At 34.9% G+C, this 18,950-nt stretch overlaps 3 protein-coding genes across 3 annotated transcripts; 2 read left to right on the forward strand and 1 right to left on the reverse strand.

Annotated features, from left to right (window-relative positions):
- The first annotated feature begins 97 nt into the window (after positions 1–97).
- LOC123715300 (coiled-coil and C2 domain-containing protein 2A) lies at positions 98–3,471 on the forward strand. The gene is made up of 6 exons (XM_045670258.1): positions 98–658; positions 728–1,036; positions 1,108–1,185; positions 1,259–1,416; positions 1,492–1,609; positions 2,236–3,471. Exons 1-6 carry the CDS (start codon positions 245–247, stop codon positions 2,419–2,421), a joined length of 1,263 nt encoding a protein of 420 aa, XP_045526214.1. The 5' UTR covers positions 98–244; the 3' UTR covers positions 2,422–3,471.
- Positions 2,571–9,105, reverse strand: LOC123715301 (diphosphoinositol polyphosphate phosphohydrolase 2). The gene is made up of 3 exons (XM_045670259.1): positions 8,651–9,105; positions 8,416–8,571; positions 2,571–5,420 (listed from the first exon to the last, which is right to left on the reverse strand). The coding sequence occupies exons 1-3, from the start codon at positions 8,747–8,749 to the stop codon at positions 5,211–5,213; spliced, it is 465 nt and encodes a 154-aa protein (XP_045526215.1). The 5' UTR covers positions 8,750–9,105; the 3' UTR covers positions 2,571–5,210.
- A 1,443-nt stretch (positions 9,106–10,548) lies between these two features.
- Positions 10,549–16,376, forward strand: LOC123715384. The gene is made up of 9 exons (XM_045670371.1): positions 10,549–10,647; positions 10,732–10,820; positions 10,963–12,334; positions 12,832–12,974; positions 13,242–13,400; positions 13,806–13,959; positions 14,802–14,977; positions 15,129–15,206; positions 15,368–16,376. The coding sequence occupies exons 1-9, from the start codon at positions 10,644–10,646 to the stop codon at positions 15,893–15,895; spliced, it is 2,703 nt and encodes a 900-aa protein (XP_045526327.1). The 5' UTR covers positions 10,549–10,643; the 3' UTR covers positions 15,896–16,376.
- Positions 16,377–18,950: the final 2,574 nt, after the last annotated feature.

The following is an 18,950-nucleotide window of genomic DNA, read 5'->3' on the forward strand; positions in this document are numbered from 1 at the left end:
TTTCGTTTCAGGTGTTACAATAAATGGCTCGGCACACTTGCCATCCCGATAAGTACAGTTTTAAATTTAGGTTCGGTAAGTTGAAAATATAATATAAGAAGCTGTCATATAAAAGATATGGGTATAAAATAATCAAAAATTTCAGCTCCGTGGAACATTCAAAATTGCAACACCTCCCATTATTTTTGGCTACGAGAGCGCACCAAAGGCATCCACATCAGTAATTCCAGAAATTATCCGACTAATGAAGAAAGACACTGCTTTTCTTACTCTTCGGATTACAACAAGTCTTTGCAATTTGGGCGGGCTGCGATTTTATAACCAGCCATGGGATACTGATGGCCATATTTTGCGACATTTAAATAATTTCGTAACAGAATATCTCAATGTATTTCCAGCAAGAAACCTGTCTCTCACTTTCATAGACAGTACTGGGAGACATAAATGTGTAACGGAGTTCCTTCAGCCTCTGCCCCTGCCAGAGATTAGATTAAGCGATACAAAATCAATGGGACCTTCTTCAAGGAGTTCTATGCCGAAGATACATGCTTTCGACCTAACCGATATATCGCAAATGGTGAATTTAGCTCTTCGCTACGTATCGTTAATTCCTACCTATGAAGTTATTCAAACTCATGTCGTTACTCTTCGTGGGATCGTAAGTTAGCAATCTGTACCGAAGCACCAATTTTTACATCAATGTTACTAAGATGCTACTTTTTTTCAGGAACTATTGAAAGTTCTTTATGGATCGCCGCTAGACCATACCTTAATTTTAGCGAGCTACTTAATTGCGTTAGGTATCAAATGCTATGTGGCCATAGGTTACGGGCTGCCTCGAGGTCTCAGTAGTTATGTTTTGCTTAAAAATAATGGTCGTAGGATTGTAATGGCCTCCGATAGAGAAAAAACAGGGTTTTTTAATAAAGAAGAATATGATGTATCCGTTTTCGACGCAGTTAATGGTGAAAAACACGATATAAGGGATGTCGGTTGTCCTCTGAAAACCGTTAATTTTGTATTTGATCATGAAAATGTAAGATTTCAATTAATATACAATAAATATGATTAGTTTTGTAAAGTTTTCATTGAATTGTTAATTTTTAGATTTGGGTGAATATACAATCATATCAAGATTGTGAGAATTTGTCGTTCGATTTTACGAAAACTTCTAACTGGCGAACGGTATGTTGCTAGTTTTCAAAATTAACTCAATTGAAAATTTATGAAGTTTTATATGAATGTATGCATATTTTAGGTTTTTGATAAAACTACATTTGTATTAAAACAAACGGCTCTCACGACTTACATGTACAACCCACCGTTTGATGTAACAGACTTGAGAAATAATTTGGAAACTAAAATTAAAGAAAAAATACAGAAATGGAGATGGAATGTCAAAACTGTGTGGAACAGGTATTTTATGATAGGAAAAAGATTTATGTTATTTTAAATTATAGAATCACTTTAGAAATAAATAACGTTTTTTAGGTATTTAAGCAACATCCTGCGAGAATCTTTAACACACTGGGAATATTGGAGTTTTAATACAAATGACGTAAAACCTGCACCCGGTGACACAATGAAGCAATTAATGGCTTCGTATAAGGTAAACGTGCAAACGTGCAAGCGGACCATATCATCTTAGATAAGTGTCTGCGTTGGATTTCGCAATCCGGGTGCCAAGTATCCAAGGGCCTAGTCAAGATGTCTTAACACTAGTATGTAGAAAGTCGAAAACTAAATTTGTAAGAAAATTTGTCAACATGAACTGTCATTTTGCCAGTCCGCCAATATTATAGACAATAGAGTAAGCGACATACAAAAAAAACAAAGGCGTAGACTTGATCATTACTATGGATGTACTCGTATTTCTTAGTCCCTATGACACGGGATTATCGTTATAACTTAGAGGAGGTATTTGTATGGCACGTATTTTTTTGTATATAATAGGAGGCAATCTGGCAGGAGGCTCACCTGTTGTTAAGTGATACCGCCGCCCATGGATACGCACATTGCCAGAAGGCTCGCAAGTGCGTTGCCGGCCTTTCAAGAATTGGTACGCTCTTTTCTTGAAGGTCCCTAAGTCGAATTGGTTCGGAAATACCTCCGTAGGCAGTTGGTTCATAGTAGTGGTGCGTGGCAAAAACTGCCTTAGAAAACGCTCAGCACGTATTCAAGTAAAGCGATCCTGATACAAGGCGTTAACTTATTTAATAATTACCTCGTTCACAGATTTTTGGATTCCCGATAAATATACCCTACGTCAACACAAAATCGGTGATATCAAGGGTAAAATCTACAATGATACACGTGAACGACGACCCTTACGCCGAATTCGGGTTGGCCGTAGAAGTGTACGCCTATCCTAATAATGTTTTAAGTGTGTGGATATTTCTTGCCAGCATGTCTAGAATATAAAAAAAATATTTTAAGTTCGGTGTTTATTGGATTCATTCACATTATTAATATGTAAGTAACTCAACTTTCGCATAAAGATTTTGGTGGCAAAAACAAAACCGTAAACAAAGCTTAATATTTCGACGAAGGGAGGAACAAAAACGCTTATCAGAAGAGCAATATAAAATTTATTATTAAACTCATCGGGAATCTTAAATGAATTCATTTAAATAATATAGAGATTGTATGTCTTTTGTTTAATGCTAACAAAATAAAATTAATATTTCATTGCTGTATAAAAAATACGTAAGTAGAAAAAAAGATGTTATAATACGTGTCCACAGAGACCGATACGCTTTGATACCGACCACAGACGTCTACGTCCTCACGGGTAGACAACATACAGTACCGCCTTACTCTACGCCCGACTTAAAGTATTACACACGAAAGAGAATGTGTATTTAATTATTAATTCGTTGAATCTGTGTAAAGTAAAACATTTTCTGCAACGGCATTCGAATGATAATAATTCAAAACACATTCATGAATATTTTATTAAAACACCAGAATATGTTATTTACAAAAATAATTTTTCTATATCCAGATAGGTACAAATAGCAACTAATTATCTAGCGCTTATATTTAAATCAAAAATATCATTAACTCCACCAGACATGTCCAATTTCTCATTAATATTAAAATGTTTAAGACGAATAGGATTTTGAAATGAAACCGCGACATGCGAGCGAATGCAATTATTCAAGATTCAAATAAAATAATTACGACTCCGATTTATTTTAACTTGACAAATTTTATGAGTCCTCAGTTCGACACAAGAAATCATCTTTTGGTTCTGCTTTATAAAGTTTTAAGATTATAGACCTATTAGGTTATTGTAACGTTTAAGCGACGTGATTAGTGTATTGCGTTGTTAATGTTGTGTTCTACTGGCTTCGAGACGAGGACTTTTTACTACAATTGAAATGACATAACGTCTGTCAGGTGTCGGTCTTTATACAAGGCAATGTCAGAAGCTACTGTCACATGGCCTGAATAGATCTGACGATCTCGCAGTATATAATTCTTAAACGACTCTAATGTCGCTAAGTTCGATGTATTGTTAGATAGATTTGCGACAATTACTGACAGATGAAACGAATTTGAATCAGTAGTGCACATTTTTCACTTATTTCTCAACGAAAGTCGAACATAGAGGGTTTTCACAAAATTTTCAATCGTCTCACACATTTCAGAAGCCAAAACCACAGTACCCATAGGAACGGTTTCGTACTGATTCCGATATAAAAACATTTCTAAATGATCCTTACGTTTACGAACACAAAGATATAGTTCCAACAAAAACGTTTCAAATTGACACATTCCTAAGCGTTGAGAACTTTTTATAAGTTACAATATTTTCTTAATTACGACGCAATTTCCATACGCATTGCGGGACTCGCCCGATGGAACATGAATAATCTCAATAATAACTAACGTTGGACAAGTCTAATAACGGGTTAAAATAAGACGGCACCGCATTCGAGAGGCAGTGCTGAGTTCGAACTAGGGGGCAATTGTTAGGAATCGTTAGTGCAAATGTTTCGTATGGTTATCACGGGATCTTGGGATGTACCGTGACAAATTATTCATATCACAGCAGTGAAAAAGCTGATTAACAGTATGGTTTCTGAAAACGGACTAGTAAGTGGGATCATGAAGGCTTTCAGAATATTACACAGCAAACATACAATAAAATGATGTTATTTGCAAAACATGACGGTACATCCCCAGAAAAGTCTCAGCCCTAGTATGCATCGATATCAATGAATCGAGTCAATAAAATACCTCACATAATTATAAGAGAAATCAGACTATTAACTTATTAGAAATTACTTTTCTCTGTTCAACAAAACAAAATAATTCGATAGTGACAGTGCTTTACCAAATAAAGCGCTAAAAATTATTTCACTTCCTTATGTCAATGATTTTAATAGTAAAAGGCAACGATTTAAGGGTCTTCATTAACTCAATAGTTTCATTCGATATCAAGTCACACCGAGCTTAATGCATTAAGAATTTAAATTGACTTCTATTCTCGGGCTCACAAAACACTTTCAAGCCTCCTGAACTCACTCAAATGCGGACACAAGCTATTCCAATAAAATATAGCTACGGAAAAGCTAGAGTACCTTAGATTGTAATTGTTGTACAAAATCTCAGAATGCATATCTATTTCTTTATAAAATCTCACATTCGATTCTACTAAGAAGTTAGTTTGTGTTATTGTTCCACTTCTCCAAATTTGTTCGGTAGTCAAAGGTCAACTTAGCTCACCCTCCTCGCATTAACAGGGTGACTAAAAAATATTTATGAATATACCATATCGTATAATCTTGTCACATCCATGACATTACTTCAAATTCGTCACTTCGTTCAAGTATTGTAATCAGATATTTTGATCAATTTAAAGTTCCCTATGACGTTATTTGATAATCGATACAGATAGGATTTTGTATACAAAATGGTAACTTACAATGTGGTACTATTTCTCCAATGTCTGATAAGGTCATTTTTGTTGTAATTAAACCAAATGATTTACAGAATCATCTAAATTGCGAGTTCTGTTGAGCTCATGTTTGATATTTGACGAATTCACAATATATGAATATTGCCATAATTTTTTAGATACTGAATATTTCATCTAACACTAAAAGTGATTGAAATTTGACCACTAACATCTTTCAATCAGAATTATTTGAATAAATATGCATCAAGAGATTTCACACATCCCCCTAGTTCCTATAAAGCGTTTAGCTGTCGTCCGGCTTGGTCTGTTTGGATCGCTTGAGCTGTTGTAAATAATGCCGTTGAATTGGCTTGTGTAGCGCTAGCTGGGCGAGAGCGTCGTCGATTGAGAACCACTGTCGTTTGCGCCCCATTAGACGGGAGTCCTCCCACTCCGCCAACTCCTGTGTTACGGTCATCACGTATACTTCAGTCCTGTGCTTGTGTTCGCGGTTCTGAAATGTTAAATAATCTCATAAGTCCACGAAAAACCATATATCGTGGTGTATATGGTCTATTTACGTTTCATTTCATCAGCATTATATGCTAATTTCATCTTTGAAGAGTTATGTTTGAACTTATCATGGTCGAAGATGAAAGTGGTTCCTTCAGCAGAAATAATTATTTTACTAAATAATGTTTGTAACAAATTCATATAATGTACCTATGCAAATGTAATGAAATTTTTGTATGTATGTAAACATACGAAATACGCTTTATTTTACGAAAGAAAAGATTGTCGTTATTTAGATTCGTATTTTAATTTTTATAAGAGAGATTAGGATAATAATTTCAAAAAATGTTACGCAATAAAATTACTTTTATCTAATACTGATTTAGATTTACGACGATTGAAGCCTAGCAACAAAGTATTATTATTTACGATCATTTTGGATGTTTACAGCCCGTTTACGGAGTGTATAATAATAATGTGAACTATGTACACAGGATACGAGTACCGAAATCCGCTATTATTGGTATTTCCATAGTTTATTCATTTCTTTACCGGGAAAACAAGGTCAAAACTTCTGTCAACTTTATCTTATTTATAGAGTAAAAAAATGAAATGGATGCAGAATTGCTCTGTTACATTTATGAGTTGAGATGCAGTTCATATTGCAACATTTTAAAAAGATATCTCAAATTATCAATCAATAACGGTCACGAAATGTATAAGCGGCTCATGTATCTATGTCATGATATAATTACGTTCAGCAGTAATTACTTAATTACATACCACACGATTCTTACAAAAATTAAGCGTAGCACAGATTTTAATGAGATAATATAATTTACTTTTAATTATCTATAAAAGGTGTAATCAAAATGCAATGACTATACTAATAAAACCCAATTCGACATATAATTAACTAACCTGTTTTAATGTGAGACAACAAGATACATTAATAAACGTTTTTTAAAAATTCTCTTTTTTCTTATATATAAAAATACCAAACAAATTATGGAAAATTGGTCAAATAACAAACAAAAATCCCTTTAATATTCACCGCATAGTTAAAAATCTGGTAAGGAGTTGTTACTATGTTGTGTGTTTTCAGTTTTAGTTTCTACCTAGTTTTTTAAACCAATGGCAATAGACTAGATTTAAGAAACGTCTTACACAGATTATTATAAAACTTATGGTCCAAGATATCTTCTGTTCCAAAGCAATGTTATACAATTCGTTCAGACCGAGCCTAGCATTATTGTTTTCAATGTGAACAATTAACATAAACTCGTACGGTGATAACAGTGGTGGTGTCTTAGACACAAAAAAATATATGTCAGACACTAAAACGTGTCTGTCCCATGGCCCATTGGATGGGAATTTATCCATAAGGTCTTCAATCTATTCAAATAGCATGCAAAATTAATTATTTGCTTTTCCTGTGAATTCATAAAAGCGGATAATGCTCGCTAGCTCAAAATAACTCTACGAAGCATTCAATATAATTCGCCGATAGTGACGCGTACGAATTGGCGTCAACAGTGATTTATCGTTTCGCGCTAAAATAACTGAAAGGGAATATTTACATTGTTGTTAACTGATTCTCGGGAGTATGGAAACAATAACATGGTATTTGAATGCTTCTTTTATAAGGGTGTACATACACAGCCGATCTACAAAACATGAACACGAAAGTATTAATATTTGCCTTTTTAATTACAACGAAAAAGAAAGCTCATTCCTGTAGCCTCAATACAGTGTACCATTCTTGTCAAGATTCTACTCTAGAGCAGACACTAGGAACAGTGAAGAGTCCATTTTTGTAAATTGTCATAGCATATAAACAGTATCTACCCTTGGAGGAAATTACTCAATACACAATACAATCTTAATTAAAAAGACACAAACCTAAAACATCATGAGTCATTAAAATAATATTAATAGGAGACTAAGAGCATTGACCTCAAATTACCAATGCATTAACAAGCAGTTAAGGTTTTTGATATTTGATTGCAATTCTATACAGGAAATCAATTCAAGGCTTGGCTATGATCATAGAGATGTGATATAGTGCTTGACCGCTAAGTCACAAAGGGCAGGGTAACATTGATATTTTTTACAGCAGCCTCTAAAACATCTTAACATGCACACATCTACATAAATACACAGTGAAAACAATTTTATATATAAGCTTCATATAATATAATCAATGGTTAGAAGATTTATATTAAATTATTAAGGAGTATTTATACAATCACTTGTGTTATGTGTGTATTGTATAAATAATTCCTATTCCATCTATGAAGATTCAAGAGTTGTGCAATGAATCTTTAGATTTTTGGTAATACAAATATATACCTTGTTTGGAATATACTATAGAATCTTGGACAAAATGTGTCATCATAATGGCATAACAAAAGAACATCCTGCACACATTTATAACTTTACACAAAATTATAACTGAGACTAAAAGTGGTTTAAAAGTTTATCAAAGCATGTACTTTTCAGTATAATTAAGTATGTAATTATGTAAAATAAATTTTAAAAATTATACATTAATTAAATAAGTATACATAGGGCTATTAAGGCAAGAGGAGGGAATTAGGACACAAATTGGGTCTAGACTGTAAGACGCCACTTCAAGAGAGTTTAGGTTAAATTTTTTGAATATCAATCATGTGATCAACAAAAACTGCTATCAACTGGCCATTTGCTATAGCCATGTGAAACTGAACAACTTACAATGATTTTTCACTATATTGAAAGATTTTTAAACCATGGTTACAGATTAACAAAAAAACTTTGAAATCATGTCAAATCTGAAGAGGTTATCACTATGAGACAGGACAATGACATTTCAATATTTTTACTAATACAAAATGACATACAATGTAATTATAAAGTGCACAAACACAAATGTACTTACAGAAGTACTTGATAATAGAGTTAAACAATCATACGGAATTTTATGATAGTTTTATAAATCAACATTTTAAACTCACTTCGAAAACACCAAGACAACGGCCAAGCTTTCCAATAACGCCAGCTTCCTCTAGAACCTCCCGCATTGCCGTCACAGAGGGTTCTTCCTCCGGCTCAACCCCGCCGCCGGGAACAATCCAGTTGTCAGGCCGGCGCGACGATGTCACTAACAACACCTACACACAATACACCTCACACCTTAATACAACGACATTCCACAATTTCATGTTAAAAATAGATAAAAACTACATTAACCTCCGTTTCGGCGTCAGACCGTACGCATATGCAAGCAGCGCGCCGTCTGAACCCCTCGTCGTCGTAGATCCGTATTGAATTAGGCTTTTCCTTCACCATTTCGGGTATACACGAAAACACGAACAAAATAAACGATCACTAACGAAAATCGGACATCAAATAGAAGGAAATTATAAACCGAACGAAATTTTTAATGATCAACAAACGCCATAACCGAGGTCTAAGATATACGTATCCATTTTAGACTAATTTAAGAGTTACACAATGTACATATAAAACAAAACTATAACAATAACACTACAATTAGAGCAATATTTCAGCTATAACTAGCTTTTGATCGCGTATTTCAAGCCCATGTTGTATGGTGCCTGACGTTTTTTCTCTTGGAAAATCGAAATAAGTGCCTTGGTTTTAGTTTTGGAAAGCGAAAATTGCGAGACTGTCAGCTGACAGCCGGAAACTGTAGTACGTAGACAGCAGCTGTCAGCCATAGATAACAAAACGTAAGCCATACATACATAATAGGTTGACTTGAGACAAAATCACTTTTGGACAGTCGTGACCTACTAAACGCTAAACCAAATTTTATTTAAATGAGACTACTACATTAGTGCGCGCTTTGTCCACTATTTTCAGACTATGCAAGTGTGTAAAATTTAGCGGATTTGTCCCTTATATCTACATCCAATACATTTCTGACGTACAAGAGTCAGATTTCGTCGTCTCTAAATCTTACTACCCCTTGGGGTAGTTTAATTTTTTTTTATGTGTCACACTATAAAATAGAAAACATGAAATATCGCGTTATTTACGAATACGATTTCCACCGTGGCACCAGTGCTGCAGAAACGGCTTAAAGGGTTAATAACGTGTATGGCGGCAGTGTCGCAAAAAAAACACAGTGCACTTTTAATTTCCAACATTTTCGTTCTGGAAATTTCGACTTGCAGAACGAGCCCCGTGGACGGCCAGAGACCAAACTTGATAACGATCAATTGAAGGCTATTGTGGAATCAGATCCATTGCAAACTACCTTTGAGTTAGCCGCAGGCTGATGAGATAGTGATAAATCTGTATTAATCCACTTGAAGCAAATTGGGAAGGTGAAAAAGCTTGAAAGGTGGGAGGGAACCTCACGAATTGATTGATTCGATTTGCTTAGATACTACGTTACATTACTTAACCAGCATTAATGTAATGATTATAAATCGATTCATTATCTGTGATGAAGAGTGGATCCTGTACGATAATCGGAAGCGCTCATTTGGCGGGTTCAGCCCAGCTGAACGATGCGAAAATTGACTCCGAAAAAATTACTTTATCAGAGTTTGGTAGACTAGTGCCGGGGTCGTTCACCATAACTTTTTTCTATCTAGCGAGACGATTACAGCAGATGTCTCGAACAACCAAGGCTGTTCAATCGCTCTAGGCGACTGCTGCTTCACGACAACGCTACACCACACACTGAACAACAGACTGCTACCAAACTATATTAACTACCTATAATATGGCAGAAGTGCATTGATAGCAATGCTACATATGTAATTTGATTAACTAAATAATTGTGTCTATTTAATTAATAAAAAATATAAAAAATCTTTTTAAATAATCTCCCAAACAAAACGCCAATTTCATATGTATGGACAGTATAACGTGGCAGGTTCCCACAATTGTATTATATTTACATGTTACATTTATGTGTGCACGTATGTGCATTTATAATTCGTAATATTTGATACATTACAAATATATTATAATACATAAACGGCAAATTATACACGTAAAGTCACAGTCTATAGGCTATGGCGTAATAGTCTATTAGTAACTCCAATGACGTTGACAGTATGAAGGTGCTGGCCAGTGACGGTTATTTATTTGAAATTTGAATTTGTGTTGTTTGATAATTGTGTGTCCTCGCAGTGCTAGACGTAAAAATGTCTTGTGATTGAAAACATATTATTTTGTATTAATCACCTTTTTTTTCAGGTTTAATATGGGTTCGTTTTTTACATTTAATTATGACTGTCGAAACAACTACTATTATATTTTCATAGAACTAAAATTCGTTAAATCTATTTCAGAGAACGGATTCGATTTAAACGCGTTATTGACGAATTATGGACATCTCCATAAAGTCAAACCACAACAATTTACAAGTGTATCCAATGGCGTAAGTGGGACTCTAGTTTTAATATGTGCAAGAATATAACAACATAGATTTATACATGCATATCACTATTTACTTTATTGTACACTTTCCTTTATCGATTATTCAATATAGAAAAGATATTAAAATCTGTGTTTGGTTTAAGGTTAAAAAACGTCTTGAGACCACCATAAAGCGCAGACAGAGCTGTCGACTGACTATTTTTGATCGACTTAGAAATTTACCTCAAAATAGTCCAGTACCAAAAATAACTAAAGAAGAGAAACTGAAACAAAAAGCTGAAGAGAGAAAGTTGCAACTCGAGAAATGGAAGCAAGAAAAAGAAAAAAACAAAAAGCATGCTGCTGCTACTAAAAAAAAGCCATTTGTTGTAGGTGCTGTAAGGCCTCCACCTACATTGGAGCAGTTACCAAAAATTATGCCTAGCACATCAGGTAGAGTTACAAGATCACAAGTAAAGAAAACAACTATAACTAAACAGGCACCATCCAAAACAAGGAAATCATTTGCACCTGAGAATGCAACTTTTTGCCCTCCTATTATTAAAGGACTGGAAGAAATGCCTGTCTTGATTTTGCCATCTTCACGGAAAGGAAAATTAACAATGGTTAGTTTTGAACCAGTTATATCAGAAATCAAATCAAATAATATTTCATTTGTTAAATCTAACAAAGTTAAGGAGGTTGTTAGCAAAGAAAATAAAAAGTTAGAATTAGTTGATACTGTTGAAAACACGAAAAATTTTAATGTTGGCGAGAAGAATAGAATAAAGTTGAAAAAAAAATCAATAACCATTGAGACTTCACAATCAGATGAGAGTGAATCTGATAAACCTTCAACCAGAATTTCCAAAAACTTAAATAACCCTAAAAAGAATAAAACCATAACTAAACATACTTCTATCAAAGACTCTGTGTCCATAAATGAAAAACACTTCATAGATGAACCTAAATTTTCTAGTGTTAAAGAAAATAAACAAAAGTCTGACAAGCTCCATAAAAAGCAGATAATATCTGATCATAGTATCCCTGAAGAAGTGTCAGAAAATATTATTAAAGTTTCTCACAAAAAGGAAAATGGAAAGAGAGGAAAGCTGAGCACTATCACAATCACTAGTTCTGAAGATAGTTCACCCATTGAAAAAAGAAACACAAGAAAATCTGCTGTACAAAGAAAGAAGAACAACAAAACGAAAGATTTGGATTTAATAGAAATTAAGGATGTACCTATACCTTACATTTACTTAGATAGCACAGACTCTCAACTCAGTGAGTCACCAATAGTTAAGGCTAGAAAATCTAAATCATTGCCTACCACTCATACGGGCTCAAAGAGAACCCCAGTGAAACCAATACCAAATAGCGAATCTAACTCTGAAGAGAGATTACGGTCTCCTCCAGAAATTCCACTGACACCAGAACAGATTTCAGAGATAGCAAACCTACACAGTCCTTGCATCACAACATCCCGAGGGAAAGATAATGCTAGGCGGGAAATGCAAAAGAAACTTAAAGAAGGTAATATTTATTTTACATAATAATAATGTCATGAGATTCAGAATTAAGTGCAGCTTTTTCTTATTCTTGTTTAACTTATCAATATACAATGAGAGTAAAATAGTTGTCTTAACTTTGTTAGGTCCATATTTGTGTATAATTGGTTTCTCAAGTTACACTCTTCTCTTGAGAGCTGTCAAAATTCACAACAATGGGTTGACCGTTCTTGAGATTAATGTCATTGATGTTTTCAAATCTGGGCCTCAGATCAGCATAGCTACCACTCATTCCATGGTCCTATGGTAAACTTGGGGCAAACATATCTGTTTTCTTGATAATTTTACAAACTTGGTTTTCCACTACATTTTTTGTTTTATTATTGTAACCTTATCATGAGACCTTATATAGCCCGACACATTTTATTTGCCATCATTTCGGCTTATTTGAATGAAATTTCAGCATATTTGAATTAGTTAAGTATTTCCTTGCGGACCTTCTAAATGCCTCATATTGTTCAGGTCTTCTCGCCGAACATATTGAATCTATGGACACTGTCAACCATTTCCACCGTCAGTTGAATATGGAAACAAATCGGCTGACGGAGATGGCCGACCACTGGGAACATATTTTGGAACAGAATACGCTGCCTGATTTTGTTCAGGTAAAATTTACATACTTTTAATTATCAATACTTTTAAAAGCAGCTCCAGATTTGTTTATAATTTTAATTGCGAGAATGTTGTTCTTGTCCACTGAAATCTTAGCGGTGAACTTCTTTAAACCTCTCTAGTTCTTATGTCAAAATCGCAACTACACACTACTTTTTATGATTCTATATTGTTGAATGTACTAATAACACTATACACCTCAATTTCTTTTAATACGTTTTAATATCATTTTGTAATATGCCTTTAATATATTACGCCAGGAGGCAATACTCGCAGCGGTAGGACAGGCGCGACTACTGATGTCCCAGAAGTTCCAGCAGTTCGCTGGTCTCGTGGATCGCTGTGACGCTGCCGACCCGTCCCAGCCGCTGGTGACTCCGGTTGATCTACAGGGCTTTTGGGATATGGTGTATATGCAAGTGAGTGAGGACACACATACTTATATATAAAATAAGATAATCAGCGTTTGTCGATTGTTTTGATTCCTTGGCCATGTAGGAATACTTTTGGCGCACACCACCTAATCTTAGGTTACTTGAAGAAAATACAATTTTTTTAAATATATATGTGTCTGGATTACCGCGTGGGAAAGTTTACAATAAAAGCGATATTCCGGTATCGGATATCTTTTATAGAATTGAGAGTGCAGCTATGTCTACACAGAGTCTTGCCCTATAGGGTCAAGATAGACTGCCTCGGTAGCTACTAGCATTTGTGACCGAATACGCCGACTTATATTTCATTGAACTCTTGCTGAAATACTCTGGTTGACTTAATTGTTAGATGAGATACGGTTTCTGCTAGTTTGGAATGAATCGTTCCAGGTGGAAAACCTAGACGTTCGTTTCGCGAAGTTAGGGGAGATGCAGGCTCGCGGTTGGGCGCCGGAGGAGAGGCCTCGAGAGAAGAGGCGCAAAGCACCTCCACCGAAAGCAGCCAAACCTGTCACCACCAGCCGTATTAAGGACATGATTGCCGGTACCGCCTCTTTGTTTATATGTAAAAGCGACATTCCTGAAATCGGTTAAATATCTTTAAATATTAATTTTTAAATGTAGGATTAAGGTCTCCCATTTTGAGTTTTTGTCTAAGGGAGCGTTCAAGTATTACGTAACGAATTTGGCGAGGGGGGGTTCTCTTGTAAAACGTTACGATGCGGAGTGGGGATTGAATTACGCGTTACTGTTAATATTATTTTCCACTTTCCAGTATTTTACACCACATAATGGTAAGTATTAGGTATGTACTGGGGTGGTCACGAAACGTTAAAACACTAAATGTAACAAATTACAATGTAGTAAATCTTTAATTCAAATTAAACACTTAAGGCCTAGTGAGAAATATTTAATTCAACCCAGAAGTTGACACACAGTTAGTCTATGCCTAACACTTGATAATATTGAGTGCCCCAAATTCCTTTAAATATATAACTTAAATGTCGAGTACATTATAGAATTCTTCATACCGATCTGTTTGATATCTTGATTCAAATAAACTATGCTCAAAATAATATATTCCATATTGTCTCCAAATGTAATAAATTTACTGATAATTTATTGGTTGGGATTAAGAAGTTAGCGTATGTATTCTTCGTATATATGACATAATACATTTTAGCTATATTTTTAATTATAATAAATTGTAGATTATCAATAAAGTGTTAAATAAAAAAGCTTATCCGAGGCCAAGAACCATAATGGGTAAAAGTGTTCGGCAATGCATATGGCTAATGGTCCATATGAATAACGATCGAGGACAATTTTATTATTCTATTGTAACGGACACGTCTCGTTACTTACTTTTGAAATAATGGCTTCTAGCCGCTCGTAAGGCCAAAAAGGAGCAAGAAGCTCCAGAGAGTAGCAAGACCTTTGAGGCGGGGTTCTTCAGCGTGCAGTCCCCGATCCGAACTCCGGCGCCGGCCACCCCGAACAAACCCACCACTCTGTTGAAAGCCGTACTCTCCAGCGAGGCGAAGAAGGCGTCTGCTTCTAAGGTATTTTGGATAATATCATTATTATTAATATAATAATATATTTGAATGGAACTTTTATATATTACATAACATTTCCAATTTAATGGTTTGATAGTTTTACAGAAATTGGAAGATTCCGATGAGACAGTTGAAATGTTTTATTTTGTTCCAGAATGCCGCTTCTTACGCGATGCTACGGGCGTCAATGATCGGAAAGAACATAGATCCGGAATATGATGCCAGCAGTTTGGTAAGTTTTTTTTTTGGTGGATTCTTTTATGGGCCTGTGTTTGTACTCATTTTATTTATCATTTTTGAATAGAATTTACTACGTTATGGACCCTCTGTTAATATGGAAATTCCCACTGAATTTTGTTTCAACCAAATTACATAATCGTGTATTGTTTCCAGGATTTAATACAATTTACACCCATAAACCTAAAAGCAACACCCGGCCGCAGTATCCTCAAGTCTGGGGCCAAAAATGCCCGCAAATCTCTTAAAGTGGTCCTCTTCGATAGTTCCGATACCAACCCTCTAGATTCTTCTCTCGATAAAGACATCAGCGGCATCAAGAGACTCGAAAGTGAAGACTCACCGAGTTCAGAACTGGAAAACCCTCGAGAGATGGAGAATCAAGATAAAGAAACGACCGAAGACGATGAAGATGTAAAAGAGAGTACGGAAGAGTCAATCGGAAAAGAGAACGTAGACGGGTCTATGATAAAGGAAAATGACGCGTCCGAGGAGGCCGAAATTAAAAAGACCAAAAGAGGGCGGAGTCCTAGAATCGTCCGACAGGACGCCGTCGATTTCAGCCCGGTGAAGACGCGAAGTGGAAGAAAATCCGAAAATCTCAGAAAGGACGTACTTCAAGAAGCAAACATTAACACGCCGAGACGGTCCTTAAGGAGAAAATCCATGATGGCTGAAAAGTAATTCGTCTCCAAGTCCATCATTTCTCCTCTTTTGGTGGAAGATACGAAACGTTGTTCCTTGAATTAATTCTTATGACCAAAAATCTATGGACGTTAGTTAAAGTAGATTTTTAAGTCAGAATAGCCAATAATTATGTTTAATTATAATTTGGTTTTACTGATGAATAGTGAAACTCTTTTTAGGTATTTTTATTAAGCTTCGAATATTAACAATGTACGTAATTAACACACATCAATCTTTCCTTATCATGCCATTTTCTATCTTCTCAAAATTATTCATTTTGATATTTTTGTATTTGTATGTTTATACTTATGACACTGGACCGATTATACAATTATTTCACAATTAAAAGTAGTTAGTAGTCTATATCATCCAAAATATATGAATATTCTGGAAATAAATATGCTTTGCCGCGGGAAGTTAAATGTAATCATTGGTTTTAAAAATATGTAAATAAAGGATTTTTGTCGTTTTTATTAAATTAAGATTATTTTGCTTGGGGGGCTATTTCTTTTTCAGAAGTATTGACAGTTTTATGTTAGTTTTGTTTATATTCTTTAGTCGAGTTATGATCGTAATAGAAATTGTACTAGCTTTAATATTTTTATTGAATTAGTACCTAATATGTAGTGGGTTTGTCACGTTTTAATGTTTTCCAATGTTTTTAAATAAATAAAGATAATTATTTAACGATGGCTTTTTGGTTATCGTATATCAAATCGTACGGCAAGTTAAACTGCGTTATATAAAAATCGTGGGCATCTCGATGAACTAAAAAATTAAATAGGTGACAAACGAACCCTTGACGTTGAGTTCCGTTTATCGGCGAAAAAACATTTAAATAATGTTTAAAAACTTAAAAGGCACTTATCGGTTAATTAACTATTCTAATAGACGCTGATTTAAAAAAAATGAGTGCGTGTACACACGTCAGAAATGAAACTTCTTTATGATCTTATTTTTTGAAAAGTAGATCATACTGTATGCAACTTTACAGAAATTGGTTTAATAAAGTTAAATTAGATAAAGATTAACAAAAGGCTTTTATCATCAGACATGAATACAATTATTTCATTTTACCTAATTACTACTAAAATTATTACAGAATTTCATTAATTGTAATAGAATTATTAATATCATTGTTAACGTTATTAATGGATTCTGTTGTGGTCACTGAAATACGAAATATATTGTTTACATTCCACAAAATTTAGTAAACGAGTCATCAATTGTAGTGCCGGATCTTGTTCATTTTTACGTTTCGCCTTTTTGACAATTTTGAAATTCACTGGAATTACAATTAAAATAAATCCTTTGATTTTGCTGATCACTTTACTATATATATCCTTTATAACGTCACTATTGAGTGTTAGAAATAAATAAGGGTGCAATAAAAAAACAGTCAAGTCTAATCGTGGTAGTAAGTCGAATCAACCGTGGTAGCGACAATAAAAAGAGCGCGTAACGGAAAAATGTGACACGTAACCAAAAATGGGATGGTAATTTTATTCCAACGCCGATAAAGAAGTTTCACTTCAAAAAATTATATCAAAAGACCTAACAAATAAACTTAATGTGAATTTACATTTGGGCTACATAAATTTGTATGGGTATGGCGCTCGAGCCAATTTGTATGACAGCAGATAAGACATCCTGGCCAGCACTGCTGCCCTATTTAGCTCTTTGCCAAATGGTATTGCGATTGGACATCAAGGAGGAGTAATCAAGCGGCAGATATGAACTGAAACGAGAATAGATCACTTGAACTAAATTATTGTATAGGTATTCAAATTATTACGTTTTCTACTGAGAGCTAGTAAAGTGCTATTTTATTTTAGTGTTTCGTTATTGGATATATATAGCATTTGCTACGACAATTATATTGAGCTTAAAAAAACGTTTACACGTTATTGTATGTGGACGCAGTAAATAGGTTATTTAATGTTTTTTGTCATCGGTGTACATTGCATACGTTGGTTGTATGCCAAAGAAAGGATTTGGCTTCATTGCCTACCTAACCTCAGCCAAGTTAGAATCTCTGTTGACTATTTATATGTTACGCTAATACAGACGTTTGGATCGTCAAAGAGTCAGGCCTTCTATGAAGTAACGTCTATGATATGCCAGTGTTTTGTTCACTGTACTGTGTGTAAGTGTAGAAAGAATAATCCATGGTATTTCGAACGAGCTACCTTAGGGTTGAGAGTTGTAGGCTTAACCGTAACAAGTAGTTAGTTAAATTTCTTAGTCATTTATACATATACGAGGTAGGTAGGTAAAGGTATACAATAATCTTGTTTAAAAATGCGCGCGTAAACTTTGTTTAATTTTACGTATAAGTGGAAGTAATAAAAGCAACAATTAAGAATTGTTGTCGACTCCCGACTCCGTATAATGACAATAATTACGATTGCGTTGTTAAACCCGAGATAACAGTAGGTCAGATTACGTAAATCTATGCAAATTCTACTTGAATCGGAGCCGAGAGCGTGTTCACTGGAATGGGGTAATTTGAGAAATTTTGGCAACCCTTGTATACACAGTTTTTTAACAATACTTATTACAAATTGTAGATGCGAAGTAGAGCAAAGTTATTTTTGTGGAAGTTCTGTTGTTTTTTTGGATTTTTGAGATGTAAATATCTTTAGCGGCAAGGCTATTCGTAATTTATGGTGTCATAACTTGACCCCATCGCCCACTGGTAAATTAACCTATGACAGGTTATTTCACCCATGCGATCAGTCAAAGCCATTCCTCACTAGGAGTGCCATGCTGTTGCTTTCGGGTTCAGACTCGGCAGAATGGGCTGGCACGACCGGGGCAGTACCACTGTCCCTCAGAAAACCGACGTGATATGTTGCAACAGGTTCATCTTACTGGTTTCGTGTGGTGGGCGAGACTCCCGGAGAAACAAAATATTTCCTTCTCGATAAGGTTCCGTCCGCTGTAATCGTGATTGAAGTGAATTGGGGGCGTATATGCTTTTCATCGGATTTCATTGCTGTTCTACAGGGCATGGAATTATTTATTCCATTTTGGACATATTGGACTTAAG

Source organism: Pieris brassicae, chromosome 10 (assembly GCF_905147105.1).
Source record: "Pieris brassicae chromosome 10, ilPieBrab1.1, whole genome shotgun sequence".
NCBI lineage: Eukaryota > Metazoa > Arthropoda > Insecta > Lepidoptera > Pieridae > Pieris > Pieris brassicae.